Source organism: Crinia signifera, chromosome 3 (assembly GCF_055691185.1).
Source record: "Crinia signifera chromosome 3, ASM5569118v1, whole genome shotgun sequence".
Taxonomy (NCBI): Eukaryota; Metazoa; Chordata; class Amphibia; order Anura; family Myobatrachidae; genus Crinia; species Crinia signifera.
The window spans coordinates 249,000,696-249,022,170 of record NC_139219.1 but is presented as its reverse complement, the minus strand read 5'-3'; the positions used below and the strand labels follow the sequence as shown (position 1 = coordinate 249,022,170).

The 21,475-nt window shown below is 40.1% G+C and overlaps 1 protein-coding gene across 1 annotated transcript in view; it reads right to left on the bottom strand.

Annotated features, from left to right (window-relative positions):
- The window catches only part of LOC146064391 (maltase-glucoamylase-like), a 210,397-nt gene that overhangs the window by 13,790 nt on the left and 175,132 nt on the right, over positions 1-21,475 (bottom strand). The window contains exons 55-62 of the mRNA XM_083177838.1: positions 19,032-19,142; positions 11,457-11,519; positions 9,495-9,611; positions 7,204-7,288; positions 4,706-4,844; positions 3,683-3,816; positions 2,908-2,942; positions 2,702-2,818 (exon numbers count right to left, since the gene is read on the bottom strand). Coding sequence (XP_083033964.1) covers positions 2,702-2,818; positions 2,908-2,942; positions 3,683-3,816; positions 4,706-4,844; positions 7,204-7,288; positions 9,495-9,611; positions 11,457-11,519; positions 19,032-19,142 — 801 coding nt within the window. The remainder of the gene's footprint in view (positions 1-2,701; positions 2,819-2,907; positions 2,943-3,682; positions 3,817-4,705; positions 4,845-7,203; positions 7,289-9,494; positions 9,612-11,456; positions 11,520-19,031; positions 19,143-21,475) is intronic.

The following is a 21,475-nucleotide window of genomic DNA, read 5'->3' as shown; positions in this document are numbered from 1 at the left end:
CACACGGCCAAAAATGCAGAAAAACAGCCCAAAGCGGTTGTTCCAACTTTCTGGGAAAAATCAAACCTGTTTGATTTTTCCCAGCTAATAGTTTTGGAGTAGGAGGAAAGTTCCCCCAACTGCCCACTAAGTAGGCGGACATTGACCAGCAGTGTCTGCCTATTACACCTTCTTCCCTGCAAGCGGCTCAGGTGAGTGGGGGGAAGCTGATGACAGCGGCACAATCTGCTCCATCCACTGCACCTTCCTAACCACAGCACAAAAGCCCCATTCCCCCTGCGATAACCCAGCAAGCACAGTCCGTTCCCCCCCCCCCCCAATACCAGCAAAACCGCAGTCTCCGGCACGCATCCACGATGACCAGCACCCCCACAATTACCGGCACCAAGGTCCAGGAACCATGCCCCCAGAGCCGTGTGGTGGTTGCCCCCGGCAGCTTCCCCATCCCCCGGCAGCTTCCATCGGTGCCCAGGAATTCCAAGTGCCTGCAGCTGCCGCACCTATGGTACTTAATTCTACGCATGCTGCTTCTGCCAGGACACTGGCGAATGCTGCTTGCAGTGAGCAATATGCTGAATGCACATAACTACTGGAGAATGGCTCCTCCTGGCTTCTGACATTGCCCAGTGTACCTGCAGCAGCACGAGCGCAATTAAGTACCGGGAGCTCGATGCAGGGGATACTGCAATCTATGCACCCAGACAATCCGTCTACCCTGACCTCTACCCCCTCCTGTGAACAGACAGTGAAAGCGCACTATGGAGGGCATACAGGGGGAGGAAAATGACTGCGGCACCCGACCTCCCCCTCCCCCACTCGTGGCACCCGACCTCCCCCACTCGCGGCACCCGACCTCCCCCACTCGCGGCACCAACCACCCCCTCCCCCACTCGTGGCACCTGACCACCCCCCTCCCCCACTCGCGGTACCCATCCACCCACCCTCTCCCACTCGTGGCACCTGCCCACCCCCCTCCCCCATATGTTTACCCACATATGTTTTATGAGGAATTTAGCATTTTGCAATTTTATTTGGTTTAGTTGCATATTGTGTTTTATGGCTCCTCAGCCAGAGGTAATGTCCATATTCAGTAACTAGTATGCAATCATTGATTATTAATAATAATTAAACATAACACTAAATCTATGTTTTTATATTATTACCAGTACAGCTGAATAGTTAGCCAACAGCCTCCAAGTGTCCCACCACTGGTCTGCCAGCAATGAGTCTCTTAAACTCACTGCATGTGCACTGTCTCTGCAATACATTCCAAATGAGTCATGACTCATGAGCCGAGACATTGACTTGAGACACTCCACTGAACTGAGTCATGTGTCTCGGGTCAGTGAATCTCTTAGCCCATGACTCCTACTCGCAATCAAAGCTGAGCAGTACAAATCTGAGATTTATTAACCATCAATTTGTAAAATTGACCGAAAATCGACAGACAATTTTACAGAAACAAACAATACACTAATAAATTGCAAACATTTATTTTCTTCAAAAACACATTCTATTGCCTAAATCATTATGATGCCTATAATGGTAGAGATGATGGACCCGATTATTGCAATTGAATGATTATTGCTGTGCACTGTGTATGCGCTAATGTATAAGAGCAATGCTGTTTGTATTGCTTACCTTCTCACAATGTGACTCATAGTGAGGCACCATTTGTGGTTCAGACAGGGAAGTTGTGTTAAAAATAGACATGTCACAGCCATGTCTTGGGACATATCGCTGGTTGGGCCTGTGAAACTGTACTTAAACAACATGGATCTGGCACTTCTGTTGCCTGCCTGTTGTTTTATTGAAGCTACCAGTTAAGCAAAGTATTTGTGTGTGCGTTGGGAATGTGTATGTAGTTGTCTTGCCTTTGTAGTGCTGTGACGGTGGACTTTTCAGGGCTGATGGAGTTTTTGCATTATTTTCCACATCCCCAATGAACACAATCGCAGGTGCGATCGCCATAGTGTTTGTCAATGAATCAGGCCAGATGTTAATAATACTGTAAAGCAGTGGAGTAATAAATGTATAAGTGATGATAATGATCATTAAGTTATTAATAAAAGTATAGCTGCAGCTTTTTATGTCATTATAAAATGACTCTTTGGCAGCGGCGGCTCTTACCTCTGTGAAGGAGGTGGCTGCCGCTATGCACCTTCCGCTACCGCTGTGCTCATCCCCGCCTCTGCCACTATCAATCATGGTCCCAAAGTCCATGTCCCAGCCATCGGTCCCAGTCCCCGCCGCGGGGTCGACGCATATGCAGTAGCTTCTTCAGTACTGCACATGAGCCGGCCCCCAGCCTCTATGGGCTGCTTTTGCATATTCCGGGTCCTGGGTCTGACGCATGTGCAGTATCGTCCTCGTATTGTGCATGCAGAGAACCCAGTTTTAATGAGCTGTTGATCAGCAGCCAATGTATAGTCATCCCAGAGGGAGGGAACACCTCCCCATGGGACTGCCTTGGGTAACTGGCAGGTCAGACTTCCAATAGGAAGTCACTGCCAGTCACAATGAAGCCAGTGTAGTCTCACAGACTGCATCTGGGTTAATTTAGGCAGAGAACAGTGGTGGATTTTACCTGGGGGGGGGGGGGGGGGGGCTACAGCACTGCAGCCCATAGGTAAAAATTGCCACTGCTCCTTGGTGTATACTGTATTAAGCTCTTTATACAAATTTAGCAAAAATGACTTACAATGTAATCTTTTCCATTGTGATTTCTAGCATAAGGATAGAATGCTCCGAGCTCCATCCAGCGAGCACATAACTCATATGTAGTGTCTCCAAAGAAGCCACAAATGTCTGCACCAGTCTATAGAAATTAATAAAATATACAGTATGCATTAGTCAATTTATTTGCAGGGGAATATAATTTGCATATAAAAAGGTAAATTTACTTACATATGAGATACCAAAAAGACTAAACTCCATCATGCCTGTAAAAAAGAAATACATTTATTTTAAAGACATGATCAAAATAACTGGGTGATAGGGCAGGGCCGGTGCCACCACTAGGTAGCTTTAGGCATTCGCCTAGGGCACCGGCCACTGCAGGGTGGCAGTTAGGAGCAGGTCCCCGTGGATGGAGGTGAGCGGCCACACTCGTTTTTCCAAATGAGAGTCCTGTTAAGAACCGTTTATGGGAGGATAGGTACAGTACTGTATGTTCAAAGTAGCACATTTAAAAACATTCCTTGGTATCTTGAAGAGGAATATGTTTTGCATGCTTTAACATGTGATTTTAAAATATCATTAATCTCCAGGATTAGAAAGTAAATTTTCTAGTTTGCTATACCTTAAGAGTGTAGGGAGTAATCTAAAGGTACTTGAAAAATATTATAGGCAACGGAGATAGCTTTGAAGACAGAGGTTTCTTTCTGAAGTAACTTATCAACAGGATTGTGCCATTCATTTTGAGAAAGGTGTTTCGTGAGGGAACTAATGTAGTGCTGGACCAATAGCAATGCTATCGAACAAGAACCCACAACCGGAAATATCTCTTTTGCCTCCTGGAATGTAAGTGGCCCTTGATTGTGGTGGTCAACATTTAAAATAAAACCCCACCCTCCAAATATTAAATGGGTGATGTGCTCGGCCCTCCTGAAATTCAGGGTTATTTATTAATGGGAAGCAACAACTATTTGACATTACTCAATATGTTAAACTAACTGCTTACCAATAATAGATTTATCAATTTGGTTCCAGGCTGCTGTGTTATCTCCCAGCCAATGTCCTAGCCACTGTCCTACTGATGGAAATGTAGAGCGGCTTACAACAATTCCTCTCTTTCCAGTTATATTGCGCAAGACACTTTTTGGAGATTAAGAATACATAGAGTCAATAAAGGTCAACTCGAGCATAAGTAATAGTGAACTATATTTTTTTTTCCATTATTATTCTGCATTTACAGTATATGAGTTAAAACAAAATTATTTTTCACCAATATGCAATATTTTCATGAAGAGCAAATGATTAGGAACAGATGAAGCATTTTACAGCAACCAAGTATGAAATGACTATGCGCTTAATTTGTTGATAATTAAACATTATTATTGTGTATGGAGTAAAATAGTTATGATACAGACTTTTTATCCTATTATTATTATTATTATTATTATTATTATTATTATTGTTATTATTATTATCATCATCAGCATAATACTATAACAGATGATGTCAGGGAATGATGATGACTTCTGTATTACTGTGAAATAGTGTAGTTTAATATCCGTTGAGTGTTTTATCATGGTCTCTATCTAACATCAAGTGATGTTATGTAACATATTATTTATTTGTTTATTTATTATTTATTAACAGTTTCTTATATAGTGCATACATATTCTGAAGCGCTTTACAGAGAATATTGGAACATTCACATCAGTCCCTGTCTAGGGTCAATCTTTTTGTTGGGATCCAATTAGCCTACCAGTATATTTTTGGATTGTGGGGAGAAACCGGAGTACCCGGAGTAAACCCACGCAGGTACGGGGAGAATATATAAACTCCATACAGTTATTATATTGATCACTAATCTCCTCCTAATGACTTCACTTTTAACATGTATACAGGACCTTACTAACAATCCCTTATAAGTGCATAATACACTATGTGCAGCAGTATTTGTGTATTTCCATTCATCTACTATTACACCATTCTATAAACCATAAAATATGTATACACTGTAATTAACTTGACTTACTCAAATGTTGGCTTAGCATGGGACCAGCCATACAGATTGTGGACATCATAGTGTCTCACCGGGGTGCCGTCTGGAAGGAATTGTTGACTGTCCATGCAAATAGTCTTGTGTTGCAATCCCATCTCTTTTGAATTCAGGGCTTGAAGAAAGAAAATACAGTAATATATTATTGCAAATTTGGTGCTTGGTCTTACAATGGATATAGATACATTATAATACCCATATCTTTTGTGTGCCATAAGGCACAAGATGCCTGTTACAACCAATGGTATTAATTCCCATGCGGCATAGTTTTTGCTTTTTCCTCATTTTTGTATCGTTCCATGCTTATGTGCATAAAGTCACAGAATAAGCATAACAATGCAAGGCATGAGTCACTCTTATAAGAACTATCTTTTGTCTTTTTACCCTAAATCAGGGATGGGGAACCTTTGGCTCTGCAGCCTTTGTTGAACTACACATCCATGCATGCACTGCTACAGTTTTGCTCTTTCGCCATGCTAAAACTGTAGCAAAGCATTTTGGGATGTGTAGTTCAACAACAGCTGGAGGGCCGAAGGTTCCCCATCCCTGCCCTAGATCATGGATTCTCAACCGCGGTCCTCTAAGCACACCAACACTGCAGGTTTTAGTGATAATCAGGCTTCAGCACAGATGGTTTAATCAAAATAACACAGGGTCTCCAGTAATTAAGCTACCTGTGCTCAAGCATGAATATCACTCAAACCTCTACTGTTAGCGTGGCTTGAGGACCAAGGTTGGGAATGCCTGCCCTAGATTTTGCACTATTTCCTCAATTTTGCTACTATTTCCTCCATTATGGTACTTTTATTGTTTTGATTCTGCATTATAAGTTTGCTTATACCATGTACCCATAACAGCAACTGTTTCCATCTTTATTCTGCTTTCATATATTTTTATATAATAGTGGTTATACATTTAGAACATAAGTTGCTTACTTTGCAATTAAATTAATACTGTACTACACAGTACTAGCTTCTACCCACGGATTCAAGCGTCTCATCAGTATTACTGGCACACCAACTTTCAAGGTTATAAGATGTACAGGTAATACTGACGCTGATAGATTATTTAGGAATTCAGGAGGAGAGTGCACTGTACAGTATCAACATTCATGACAGTGTTTATAGAATTGTAAACTATCATCTCCCCTGGAAACCTCTCCAATATATAATTGTTAATAAAGTGTACTTGGGTGCCTGGATCACACATTTGTATAACCATGAGTTTCTATCTCTTGCATTGATGACGCCAATAGATTTTTTTGATTATTGTTGCTCAGCTTTAACTTGACAAATCGAGCAGAAGTAAAGTGCAGGTTGTTTATTGCAAAGAGTTTCCACCACAACATGATGCAGTTTTCATGAAGATTGGTTCAGTAGTTTATGCACCAGCTTGGAGCAAACAGATACAGCAATCTTATAATATTAGTAGAAATATATTATATGTACTTCATATGTACATTTAGAATGTATGGGTTTTATACATATTTCAAAATGATAATGTAGAAATTCATAATATTTTTCAGTTTTCAAAAGCATTTTAATCCTGAAAAATGTAATAATAGTCAATTAATTTATAAATACGTTAATAATTATTATTCAATGATCAATTATTCAATACAGATGGAGCAGCTCTCAATGTAGTCGCTCCTGATGATAGGATTGCCAATCGCCGCTGTGTGCCATCTGACAGAAGGAGAAGGAGCACGAGATGCTCGCACGCCCCATTCCATCGGAGCCCTCCACCGGCTCCCTGCTGCTCCCCACAGTCCCCACTCACGCTGCCCGTCTCCCTGTAGTGGAGACAGGCAGGGAAGCCCCTCCCCGCCACGCTGACTGGGACGCACAAGCATGTGAGACGCTCACGTGTCCCCGTCAGGTGGAGCTTGTCCACCAGCCTTCTGGCATCTGCCAATTCTGCAGGCTGCCTGACAGGCACTCCATCTGTATATCAACATACAGCCAACTCCATCCTCTTCTCCCCCCCCACATGATACATAGGGGTTTATTTACTAAGATGGTAGTCCTATTGAAGACGGGATGTTGCTATGATCAACCAATCATATTCTACCTATTATCTTCTAGAAGGTGCTAAATAAATAAGTAGATTCTGATTGGTTTCTATGGGCAACTGGGCAACATCCCATCTTCAATAGAAATCCAATCTTATGAAATTTACCCAATAATGCTTTTTCTGCTTTTTATAGTCAATAAATAAAAATAATCCCAACTTCATTCATCTTTTGTATTTTACATTGCAGCAATCAAGGCAACATAGTACAGTATGTAATATTAGCATCATCATTTATTTATGTATCTACAAAACTATACATTTATTTATATTTAGGAAAAGTTTAGATATTTGGGATAACTAGTACTCTTTTACACATCTGATATCATTTGAGAATGTTTCAGCATAGCTCATTTTAATTTTGATTATAATTTAGATTAAAAAAAAAATATCCCATAATTTACCTGGCATGTATGGAGGATGGTTCAGAATATGGTTCCTGCAACCAATGACTGATCCATGAACAAAACTTGCTGGCTCATTCATATCCTATAATAGAAAACATTTTTTATTAAGCAATCACATTAGTTGTGCTACAGATGGGACCCTGGCACCGAAAAGGAGGTATGGCCTATGCAGAAGTGGGCAGGGCCTCATGAGGATGCTTTACCCATGAGCCATTCCACATTTCCTGTCACTATGGGGGCATTGTGAGTTGCTGGCCATGCCACCTGTTCCCCAGTCTCTGTGAACAGATGCTGTGCGCATGTGAACAGCATCTATTCACCACTGCTCTGCTGAGCAGAGTATTTAGTAAAAGGGGGACACCCAATGGACCCTCACCTGCACATGGCTGGGAAAAAGGTGACTGTCCCACAAAAATTGGGACTGTTGGGAAGTATGGCATTAGTATTTGCTAAAATGGGTATATATTAATAGAGATATATATATTGGAAACTCTCAGTAGCTTTGCAAGTTGTACATAAAGAATAATGAAGATCTAAAATACCCCCCCCCCCCCCAAAAAAAAAAGTATCAGAAGAATAAGGTAAAATCTACTGTATCTTTCAGAGCTACATGGATTCCCTCCTTAGGCAGTTTAATCTGCTAACTGTCCCAAAAACACAACAGGATACAGTAATAGGATGCTGTCTGGATCCAAACAGTCAGAAGCCTGATAAGTAATTGCTTTAACACATGGTTCGATTTTGGCTAACTTTCTATTTGATTTTGCTTATAAAGGCAAAATCAAGTCAAAACTGAATCAAAATCTAATGGTTTTCACCCCTGATGCATGAACATCCAAATCAAATAAAAAAAATGTACTGTAAAGCCAAAAATATATAGTACAGATCTGTGCTGTATAGTCTAAATCAAATGTGTATATGGGGCCATGCATTTTTATCCCGATTCGACCCCGGGATTGAATCAGGATAGAATAGAAAATGAATCGCACCATGGGCCTTATTCTGGTTCACTCCTTCTGGCAAATTCCTTCTTAGATTCTTGGACAAAACCATGTGCACTGCAGGTGGGGTAGATGTTACTTGTGCAGAGAGAGTTAGATTTGGGTGGGGTTTTACCTCAAAGTGAGATCTATACTGCAGTGTAAAAATCAAGCAGTCAATATTTGCCCCGCACAGAAACAAATCTAATTCTTTCTGCACATTTTACATCTGCCCCCCCCCCCCCCCCCCCTGCAGTGCACATGGTTTTGTCCATCTAAGAAGGAATTTGCTAGAAGGAGTGAACAGAATAAGGCCCCATGTGGCTTTAGGGTTAGGTTTAGGGTTAATCACTAGGTGGAAGGATAGGATTAGGCTGCTGTTTATGCTGGTTTATGGTAAAGATACTAAAATCCATTATGATTGTGGATGTTGTGATTCTGCTATCAGGATTCTGGCCATTGGAATTCTGATACTGTAGGTCAGTGTTTTTCAACCACTGTGCCGTGGCACACTAGTGTGCCTTAAGCTGTTCTCAAGTGTGCCCCCAGATCTAGAGATGCCCAAACTAGTTTACAGCCACCACCAGTTCAAGTGTTATTTACTGGTCTCTTCTTTTCATTTAAAAGGCCAATGTATTTTATTTGTGTTACCTGTGGGGACCAGTGTGATTGTTTTTTATATGGGGGCAATAGGTTTGTTTTTTTTCCTGTGGGGGCCAATGTGTTTTTCCCTGTGTGGATCTCATGGTGTGCCTTGGCAATTTTAAAATCTTATTTAGTGTGCCACAAGGTAAAAAGGTTGAAAATCACTGCTGTAGGTATTCTAATTGAATCCCGAAAGTAGCAAGTATCAACAATTTAAGTAAACTATGGATTTACACAATTTTTTTTACTAAGTAATATTCTGCTAAACGAGCAAATATAAACAATACAATTATTTTACATAATATATAATGCTTAAAAGATTAATCAAGAAAATATTAGTTATACAGATGTGTCCACATACTGTACATCTTGGCTTTTTTTCTCAATTTATCACAACATTTGAAACACGTCTTAGCTTTTTTCCCAAATGTAGCAAGTACAGTAGATGGATTCTAAAATATTTTTGCAGCAGTAGAATTTGTGTAAAGTAATAGATTAGAGAAGCAAATTTTTTGAAAAATCACAAAGCATGACTTTTGCAGAGTCCAAGGTGTGCAAAATTGTGCCATACATGGCACAATAAAACCAATATGTATTTGGACACATCTGAATATAGGCAGAAATAAAAAAAATCTATATTGGAAAAATAAAAGCAACACTTACAATCCATATGCCATCAAATCGAATATGTTTTTCTCTAAATTCTTTTACTTCTTGCTTCCACCATTCCACTGTCACATTCTTAAAAAAATCTGGGAATGCCGTATGAGCTCTGAAAAGCTATAAACAAATAAATATGTATACAATATTCTGGAAAAGGTCTCTCCAAGCACTTGAGCATCTTAGAAAGGAGGCATACAAACTGGCAGAAAGGGTATAAAATCCATGATTTTGATAATATATTAAAACGCAGTGAAGACACCATTTTGCTTCCTCCCATGGGCTCTATTTAGACTAATATGCACAGATGGGTTGTTATTAGGCTTAAAGTGGATCTGATATCAAAATGTAGCTATGAGAACAGATAAATATATGATTGTATATGTTATTATTTAGTTAGAACCTTAAATGGAGCAAAACTGCCCCTACCGTTAAAATAAGTTATGCATCTATGTATTTAATGCTATATTGTTTGTTCTGGGGAGATAATGCCCTAATCTCAAGGGAGATGAAAAGTTGTGATATGCACCAGAAATTTGTAACTGGAACTTATATTAAAGGATGTGTTTATTGACCATGTGCTTCAATCTACAGTAGATGTCTGATTAGGACGTAAAGCTCTGCCCCACCTTCGCTTATATTACATTATAACAGCATTGGACTGTGCCCTTTATTACATTACATTATATTTTCATGGATAGAATGTGTGAACCTTATATTGACAAACTCAATACATAACAACAGGGAAAGACAGGGAGATCACTGCATGATAATTGGCGCACCTCCATACATTATGGAATGTCTAATCACAGAATTAAGTTAACTGCATAATGGTCAGGTTGGCAGGAAGGGTGTGGTAGGATCTTCTGACAGTCAGGATTCTGAAGGTCTTTAGACCAACATCAGATTCCCAACTGCCGGGACTCTGACAGGGGAGATGAGCGCTATGAAGCCCACTGCTGCCTAGGTGTCCCAATACGCTTGCCACAGGTTCTATTCTCCCTCTACAATGGTCGTGGACCCCACGAGGGAGAATATTCCCTGTAAGTCAGAATCCTGACTGTCGGACTTTGAACAGTCGGTATTCTGATGTCAGTCTACTGATCGCTGGAAGAATCCAGCTGTCTGGAGGACATCCAGCACCTGACAGGACAGGTTTGAAGACAAAAGTAGATGATCAAGATCATTTCTAGATATTATCATACTGCACACAATCCTCAGTCAGTACTATGCACTGAACGATTAACATTCAATCCTGTTATTTGTTCAGAACATCAAATGTGTTGCTGTCTGCTTTCACTTAGCAATCATAAGGGACTTCCATAATTTTCAGATGTTGCAGGAAACAATATATTAGAAATGTACAGTATTATCTTAAATTTTCATTGGCAGTATTTACAAACTTTATTTTCATTGGCAGAATTTATTAACTTATCACATCTATGGCAAGGTCTAGTCATTCCCAATCCAGACCTCATGGCATGACAAGCCATGTTTTGTGGATTTCTTTAATCCCGCACAAGTGAGTTAATATGTTAATCTATTTTGCCTCGTCAGTAATTATTCCACCTACTTCCACAGACAGAAATTCTTCAAACACAACTTGTTGGGAAAACTTAATAATCTCTGGTAAAAACTGTTTGTAGAGCACTTTTTTGTCAAAAATAGTACAAAAAGAAACCTTTATTGTTGCGTGATAGGAGATATAATGGATATTAAGTTGCATTAGTATATAGCAATTTAGATAACCCCTTTGATCATATTCTATTATTTTTGATCATATTCTATACTCTTTTCCCAAAACGCAATCATAATAACCAGCAATCCATATTAGATTAGTTAATAAATTATTTGTCAACATATTTTTATGCTCTCCAATACTATTATTGACTCTTAAATATATTCATACTGCTCAGATGTAGAATTATTGTGCCAGATGCAGTGGAAGATGTTTACAGTACTTACCTCAACTTGTGTGTCCCAATCAAGTGAGTTATCAACAGTAACATTAGGTAAATCCGGCCAAACCTGACATAATAAAAGTAAAAATGTAAAAAGCATATACTGTAGTGTATACAGTACTACATTGCTTCCACACAAATGTGAGTAATACAGAGAAAATACATGTTAAGTATTCTATACATCTTTTTTCAACCTATTAACCTATTAACGGGTAGATATTGATTTTTATTGGTCAGTTTTGTGTTTTTTATCTATAATTATACATCTTTAAATATCAAAATGTATTGAAATATAAAAAAATACTTATTACTTAGCACCAAATCACCTTTAAAAGTGTTTACAAATACTATGACAATATTGAACTACCCTCGATCGCTGATTGGATACATTTTCTCAATCATTTTCAACAGAATTAACCAGATTTGTTTTGTTAAAAGGGTGGATTCCAAGATATTATAGTAGAGCACAGGTTCTCAAACTCGGTCCTCAGGAGCTCACACAGTTCATCTTTTGCAAGTCTCCTCACAGAATCAAAAGTGAAATAATTAGCTCCACCTGTGGATCTTTTCAGTGATCAGTGAGTAAATGAAGAAGGCAAGTCAGATGCTTGGTTGCATAGGGAGAGGTATCAGCAGTAGAAAGAAAGAAGTAATAATGCCACTGTATACAACCTCATCTAGAGTACTGTGTTCAGTTCTCTAGGCCATATCTCCAGAAGGATATAAATACATTAGAGACTGTACAAAGAATGGCAACTAAAATGGTGCATGGCCTACATCACAAAACATACTAGGAAAGACTAAAAGATCTTAATATGTATACTTTAGAGCAGAGAAGGGAAAGGGGGGACATGATGGAAACTTTAAAATATATCAAGGGTTTTAACAAGGTACAGGTGAGAGACATTCTTCACAGGAAGAGGAGCAACAGAACACGAGGACATGCACTGAAACTAGAGGGAGGAAGATTCAGGGGAAATGTGAGGAAGAATTACTTCACAGAAAGAGTAGTAGATAAGTGGAATAGCCTACCATCAGAGGTGGTAGACGCAAATACAGTAGTACAATTTAAACATGCTTGGGATAAGCATATTGATATCCTTACAAAAAAATTAGGATCATATATGGTTTGAGGTAACATGTTTAACCCCTTCCTGACGCAGCATGTTTTTGCCTTCCTGACAGAGCCCTTTTTTTCAAATCTGACATGTATCACTTAAGTGGGGATAACTTTTTTTTTGCTTTTACTTATCCCAGTGATTTTGAGATTGTTTTCTCGTGACACATTGTACTTCAAGTTAGTGGTAAATTTGGGTCGATACAGTCTGTGTTTTTTTGTGAAAAATGCCAAAATGTCGTAAAAAAATGGAAAATTTAGCAATTTTCAAAATGTTAAATTTTCTGCTTGTGAGACAAATAATCATACCACTCAAAATAGTTAATAACTAAAATAGACCATATGTCTACTTTATGTTTCCATCATTATTTCAACATCCTTTTAATTTTTTTGGACACTAGGAGGCTTAAAATATGATTAGCAAATTCTAAAATTTTCAAGAAAATTTCAAACACTGATTTTTTTAGGGACCAGTTCAGTTCTGATGTGACTTTAAGGGACTTGTATGTGAGACACCCCCATAAATGATGCCATTTCAAAAACTGCACCCCTCACAGTATTCAAAACAGCATTTTGGAAGTTTGTTAACCCTTTAGGTGTTTCACAGGAATTAAAACAAAGTGTAGGTGAAATTTCAAAATTTCATTTTTTTTGCAGATTTTCAATTTTAATACATTTTTCTAAGGAACACAGTAGATTTTACTAGAGAAATGTGACGAAAAATTGATTCCCCCAATTCTTTTGTTTTCATAAATATCCTATATGTGGCCCTAGTGTGCACGTTGACCAAACCACAGGCTTCATAATAGAAGGAGCACCTACTTGATTTTGGAGCCTCCTTTTTATGAGATTATTTTTTAGGCACCATGTAGGTTTCTAGGCACCATAAGATGCTAAAAGTTAGGAACCCCCCCACAAGTGACCCCATTTTGCAAACTACACCCCTCAGGGAATTCATCTAGGGGTATAGTGTACATTTCAAACCCCCAGGGGTTTCACCAATTTTGATACAACTGGGCTGTGCAAATGAAAAATTACATTTTTTACACAAAAATGCAGTTCTGACTCAAAATTTTTCATTTTCACAAGGAATGAAGGAGACAAAGCACCCCAAAATCTGTGCCCCAATTTCTCCCGAGTACGGCAATGCCTCACATGTGACCAAAAAATACCATTTGGGTGCATGGCAGGACTCAGAAGGGAAGGAGTGATTTTTGGATTTTGTAGCACAGATTCTGGTGGAATGTTGTTGGGTGCTATGTCGCATTAGCAAGACCCTCGAAGCACCAATACAGTGGAACCCCCCCCACAAGTGACCCCATTTTGCAAACTAAACACCTCAGGGAATTCAACTAGGGGTATAGTGTACATTTCAAACCCCCAGGGGTTTCACCAATTGTGGTACAACTGGGCAGTGAAAATGGAAAATTACATTTTTTACACAAAAATGCAGTTCTGGCTCAAAATTTTTCATTTTCACAAGGAATGAAGGAGACAAAGCACCCCAAAATCTGTGCCCCAATTTCTCCCGAGTACGGCAATGCCTCATGTGTGACCAAAAAATGGCAGGACTCAGAAGGGAAGGAGTGATATTTGGATTTTGTAGCACAGATTCTGGTGGAATGTTGTTGGGTGCTATGTCGCATTAGCAAGACCCCCGAAGCACCAATACAGTGGAACCCCCCCACAAGTGACCCCATTTTGCAAACTAAACCCCTCAGGGAATTCAACTAGGGGTATAGTGTACATTTCAAACCCCCAGGGGTTTCACCAATTGTGGTACAACTGGGCAGTGAAAATGGAAAATTACATTTTTTACACAAAAATGCAGTTCTGGCTCAAAATTTTTCATTTTCACAGGGAATGAAGGAGACAAAGCACCCCAAAATCTGTGCCCCAATTTCTCCCGAGTACGGCAATGCCTCATGTGTGACCAAAAAATGGCAGGACTCAGAAGGGAAGGAGTGATATTTGGATTTTGCAGCACAGATTCTGGTGGAATGTTGGTGGGTGCTATGTCACATTAGCAAGACCCCCGAAGCACCAATACAGTGGAACCCCCCCACAAGTGACCCCATTTTGCAAACTACACCCCTCAGGGAATTCAACTAGGGGTATAGTGTACATTTCAAACCCCCAGGGGTTTCACCAATTGTGGTACAACTGGGCAGTGAAAATGAAAAATTAAATTTTTTACACAAAAATGCAGTTCTGGCTCAAAATTTTTCATTTTCACAAGGAATGAAGGAGACAAAGCACCCCAAAATCTGTGCCCCAATTTCTCCCGAGTACGGCAATGCCTCATGTGTGACCAAAAAATGGCAGGACTCAGAAGGGAAGGAGTGATATTTGGATTTTGCAGCACAGATTCTGGTGGAATGTTGGTGGGTGCTATGTCGCATTAGCAAGACCCCCGAAGCACCAATACAGTGGAACCCCCCCACAAGTGACCCCATTTTGCAAACTACACCCCTCAGGGAATTCATCTAGGGGTATAGTGTACATTTCAAACCCCCAGGGGTTTCACCAATTGTGGTACAACTGGGCAGTGAAAATGAAAAATTAAATTTTTTACACAAAAATGCAGTTCTGGCTCAAAATTTTTCATTTTCATAAGGTATGAAGGAGAAAAAGCACCCCAAAATCTGTGCCCCAATTTCTCCCGAGTATGGCAATGCCTCATACAGTATGTGACCAAAAAATACCAGTTGGGTGCATGGCAGGACTCAGAAGGGAAGGAGTGATTTTTGGATTTTGCAGCTCAGATTCTGGTGGAATGAATGGTGGGTGCTATGTGGCATTAGCAAGACCCCAGGGTATATATATATAAAAAAAAAACCTGCACCCCCAAAAAGTTGCTGATCAGTTAATTTATACTGATCAGCACAAAAGGGGGGGCAGCAGGGGGGGCAGCAGTCAGTTGCACAGGCAGCACAACCTTTGGTGCAACTGACAGGTATATATATTAAAAAAAAAAAATTGCTGATCAGCACAGATATACTGATCAGCACAAAAGGGGTGCAGCAGACACAAAATATAGCACTCTCTATTACTCTCTATCACTCTCTATCACTCTCTGTCACTCTCTGTCACTATCTGTCACTATCTCTCACGATCTGTGACTCTATGACACTGCAGCAGCAGGACACAGGAAGTCACAAGATCCAGGAAGCATCCAGCTGCTGGCAGCACGCTACCAGCGGTGATCAGCGGTGATCAGGTAAGTATCAGGCAAGGTTCAGGTATGTATAGCACGACAGAGTGGCCGGTGACCGCTCTGCACGCAATTCCAGACCGGAATGGCGTCTGCAGCGCAGTCACCGTTAGTTTAAATCACGCGCCATGGCTGTGATTGGTCCGTCGGTCTGACGGACCAATCACAGCCTTGGGGGCAGGTGGGGTGAGGTGTGGTCATCACCGGTGACCCCCTCACACCCGGCGGTGATTGATCCCTGTGTTACCGAGCGTCTGATTCGCGTCTGATTCGCCGGTAACACAGGAAAACGCTGCGATTGGTTGTTCACATTGAACAGCCAATCGCAGCGATCGCCGACGGGGGGGAGGCATCGCCGCCCCCCCTGGGCATGCTGGGACATGTCTGCTGTCAGGGACAGCAGACATCGTCCCTCTGTCACCGCGTCCCTAGACGCGGTGACAGTTTAAAATCGTGACGTATATATACGTCATGTGTCGGGAAGTACATCCCGGCCATGACGTATATATACGTCAAATGTCGGGAAGGGGTTAAAAAGGGGCAGACTAGATGGGCCAAGTGGTTCTTATCTGCCGTCAAATTCTATGTTTCTATGTTTCTATAATTAATACACCTGTGCTCCTGCCGAGTGACCTGGAAAACGTGAACTGTGTGGGGTCCTGAGGACCGAATTTGAGAACCACTCTTTTTAAGGAATTGTGCAATTCTATAATATTATTTGGAGGTATGCATTTTTTTTTACATATACTTTATTAAGCATCAAAGAGATAATAGAGTGTTCACATAATTGCAACTCCATTATATGAGGTACCGTCAAGTGGTATAAGCATTGTGGGTGCTTAGCATTGGTTTAAATATCCATGACTATTAGCAGCTCTCTATAATTGCTTTTGATTGACTGTTTTAGGGTTGACATCCAGGTTAAAGCACTTAACTGAATTGCATTGTGACTATGTCATATATATGCCATCTATTCACTTATGCACACACATGTCTGATGTTTTCTAGTCCATTTACTGTACTGTACAGTCAGTAGCATTATACCACTTTCTGCAGCTGGGGGTCACATACCAAATGTACCAAATGGTGCAAAACATTTGAATGGGAAAAGAGAATTTGTTCCTGTCTTGGAGTACAAATATCTAAAATTCCTTGTTAGTTATATAATCTGATTATCTCTGCTTTAATAACTGCTATGGCTCGATTAAAGAGGCGGTTAAAGATAGGAGGGGTGCAGGCTCCAATCAGGCCATCTCCTCTCCAGTGGTGCAGTAAACTCTGGCATTGTGCTATAGTTTTATGGTGCCCACACCTTGATGCGTGAATCTCAACTCTGCATGCGAGGATCACCAGATAAATGGACACTGGGGTCAATTTTCCGGTGATTGCTAATGTTGGAGTTAATCCTTTCAAGCTTCCCACTACTGCTGCAGAGTCCACAAAGACTGCATGTGAATTCTGCCAGGTGTCCCGCCATTTCAATTATTCAAAGAAAATTGTTCTATATCTGTAGAACAGATTGGCTTGAGTCCACAATGGACAAAGGGACAGAAGTAACAAAACACTTGGGAGATTTTTATAGCAACTATCTCTATAGCAAGAACATCACATGTATTGTGATTTTCATTTCGCATCATGGTGTTTTTGCAGCAAAGCCTGAAGATAAAGCCTCACCTGCTTCATTTTTGGAAGGATAACCACACAGTTCAGCATCCTTTAGGATTATATTTGATGTCTGATATTTTATACATATGCTTATAAATATTTACTTCTATTTCAGAATATACTATATGCTTTTTACTTTACATAACAGGTTGTGGTTAGTCTATTATTATTCGGACAAGGACAGTGATTGAAACAGGTTTTATTAATATCTGCTATTCCCTTTGTTTACTTGTGATAATGGTTTTATTTCCTATACAGAGGTTTTAAAAGCTTTGTCTTCAGTAAAAAGAATATTAAAAAAGTATATAGAAATGTAAATACAGTATACACTGAAGTGTTTACAGTATGTATAGAGTTGAACATCATGCTTTTAAGTTTAAAATCTGCTATTTCCATACAGCAGATGAGTCTCTATGCATATTTGGTATCATCTTAATTTACAACCCCCTATGCTTAAATTTGTAGAACTAGGAGTATTTTAAACAAGGCGAGTGCCCATATGTATCTGTGTGGGCCCACTTGTCAGTGGATGCAGTGGCGGAACTTGTGACTGGTTAGCCCAGGTGAAAATATAATACATGGCACCATTTTCACAGTGATTTATTTGCTGTGCATATGAAGCCAGCACCATTTCCCCAATGCTTTCTGCAGTGGTGATAGAGGATGGAGGATTGAACTGACAGGAGAGCAAATCCCTTTGTACTGTAAGGGCATGTACTGTATGTGTAACTGCAACCAAGATACTGTGGAGCTAAACACATGTTTTATTTTGTGTATAAATTGAGTAATGACTTTACTATACAGATGTGTCGTATATATTTTTGGAACTCATTTCAGGGCAAAAGTTGCAGCATAGTGTGGGAGCTAGCAGCAAAGAACAATGGATGGGGCAGTCGGACAGAGAAGTGGCATGCCTGCTACTCATTCATGGAGTGAGTCAGTGTGGCTAATTCAGAGGGCTTAGTATTATACATGGGGAAGACTGTGGAGTATAAGACCATGGGGGCAGTGTCCGTGGGAGAGGCTGCACTATGCCATTATGTATACACATTGTGGCAGTGCCATAATATGCAGCCTCTCGCTACATCAATTTAAATGAACACATCTGTACCAACACGTCAAGCTACATGTCTATGCTTTTATACTCTTGGTGTATGTAAACAAAGGCCACATTGTCTATAATCTCCTTTTGTTGACCTTGAACATAAAGTAAGTTACTCTTTCTGGGTTGGACACATCTTCAGATGTCTTGGGCTCACCACAAATATGTACAGGTCTAGCCTAGTCACCCATTCAGCAACGCACGCACATGCCATAGACTTTAATGGTGCAATCGCCAGTCTCATCATGGCGCAACATGAAACTTGCCCCAATGTGAATGCTCGTGCAGATGCATAGCAACAAAGATAAGAACGGATATATCAATAATTGCATCTCTTTTTCAGTAGCATCGTACACCTGAGCTGTTGAGTTAAATAAATCTACATTATATTATAAGTTACACTGCATTATTCCATTATTGTAATCGCATTATTACTCATTTATTTTGTAGATGCTGCTCATCTCTCTCACATCATACATACCTTTCCCCATACAATGTCACTTTTATCATCCCATTTAATAAACACATCCTGATCCCTTCCTCTAGTGAATGCTGGATAAGGCTCTGTTTCATTTGCTGCAATTGCTGGATCCTAAAATATAAATGAAATGATCTATAAAACAGTGACATAATTCATTCATTTTAAGCATTGATTTTGTACAGAAACATATCAAGCAATCGGAAAATCATTCATTGCTAGCCACACATGAGCAAGTCATGTTAGCACGGAGAGATACAACCTGCTTCCCTTTTGTTCACTGAGAACACAAGTGATGGTTTGTGATTCCCATTCAATGTTGGGCTGACATACTGGGTTATTGCCTGTGGGCCACAATGCCCTTTGAAGCAATGAAGAATTAAGTACAGCACGGGGTCTATTTGGGAATGCCCCAAGCATATTTTCATATAAATTAATTTGAATTAATTTTTGTAATACTAACAGTTTTGTCCTGGCCATAAAAACAGCACCATGAATTTGTACAGCATCAAAGCATCTAAATACACTTGCACATAGTTTTTGAAGGAACTTGACAGGCAGGCTGTTCCAAATATCTTGGAGAGCTAACCACAGATCTTCTGTGCATGTAGGCTTGCTCAAATTAAGTTTCTTCATGTCATTCTTCACAGATGTTGAGATCAGGGCTCTGGGGGTTTATATCATCAATTTGGGTGCAGTATGGCGGTCCAAAGAAATCGGGATCCCAAAGAAGCCCCTTTGCTCGCCACATTTTCTATTCTTCCTCTGTGTGAGTCATGGGCCCCCACAATGGAGAATAGCCCCTGTCAGTCGGGATCCCAACTGTCGGGCATTTAAACTGTTGGCATTCCGATGTCGGGCAGTCATACAACACCCCATAGGTGAGCGCACATTGAGTGTTAGGGGTGCACAGGCACCCCCCTAATGCTGTGCTGTGCCCACCCTTACAAACACATCCCTGCCGCTAGAAATATCAGCAATACCTTTAACCAAAGACTTTTGCTTTTTAGAACTGTATTCAATTTAAAGAAGCGCCCATCAATCAATTATGTGTGTTTGCATTGTTATTTGTACTAGACCATTGTCATATCACTACATATCTGTGTCATCCACATATGTTTATGACTGTATTTGCATGTACTGTTACACAGAGTAATTAGAAGATTAAAACTGAAATAGGCAGGATATTATGGTGTGGCTGAGAGACTTTTTATATTGCAGAGAGTGCCAATAGATGACGGAAGACATGCTTGATTGGCGGTGTTAGGCACACCCAATAGGTGGAGCTATGCACACCCCTTTGCCGGTGCACCCCCTAATAAAATGTCCTGCACACGCCTATGTGACACCCCATCACTTTTAGGACTCATTGTTTTTTTTAATGCTGAAAATATTTCTTAATGACATTGACTGTATGCTTGGGGTCATTGTCATGCTGCAGAATAAATTTGGAGCCAATTAGACACCCCCCTGATGGTATGGCATTTTGGATAAGTACCTGCCTGCCTGTATTTCTCAGCATTGAGGATACCATTAATCCTAAAAAAAAAAAAACTCCAATTGCTGAATTGCAGCCCCAACTTATAGGGAACCTCCACCATGTTTCTATTTTGTCTGCAGACACTCTTTATTGTACTTCTCTCCAACTCTTCAGAAAACAAAGTGCCTTCTGCTGTAGCCAAATATTTCACATTTTGTACCAAATGTTACAGGGTGTGAGAATCAGAAGGTGAGAGACTTGGGATTTTGAGTGACAATCAATGTTATGGCAAAATCAACCTGGTTTGTCTCATCGGTTAAGAACACCTGCTGACATTATTCTGCACCCCAGTTCCTATGTTTTCATGTATAGTTTAATTTCTTGGTCACATGAAGAAGATTATGGATGAGATTTAATAGGATGAGAGATTCAGAAAGTGAGAGATTTGGTAAGAAATCTCCAGTTTTTTTAAAGTGGCAATCATTTACATTGCAAAATCAAACTGGTTTTGCAGTGTAAATGATTGCCGCTTTTAAAAAACTGGAGATTTCTCACCAAATCTCTCACTTTCTGAATCTCTCATCCTATTAAATATCACCCATGGTGTTTTGTCTCCAATTCTTCCATAAAGATTACTTTTGGCTACTGTTCTCTGAAAAGTAGATGAGGTACCTGGCTTTGAGCTGATGGCACTGCTCAACTTCTCCCATTTTTGAAGGAAAGCACATATGATGTGTCTTTCATCAGATGATGATTAGATTCCTTGGCCAACCATTGAATCTATGGTCCTCAATGTTGCACATTTCTTTGTGTTGCTTCAAAAGAGCATGGATAGCACATCTTGAAACCCCTCTGTTTGAAAGCTTTGCCGGGAGAAACCTTACAGTGCAGTGTAACTGAACTGTATCTTATTGTGCTCAGTCTTTAAATGGTGTATGACCTGAAACTGTTTTCTACAACCTTATCT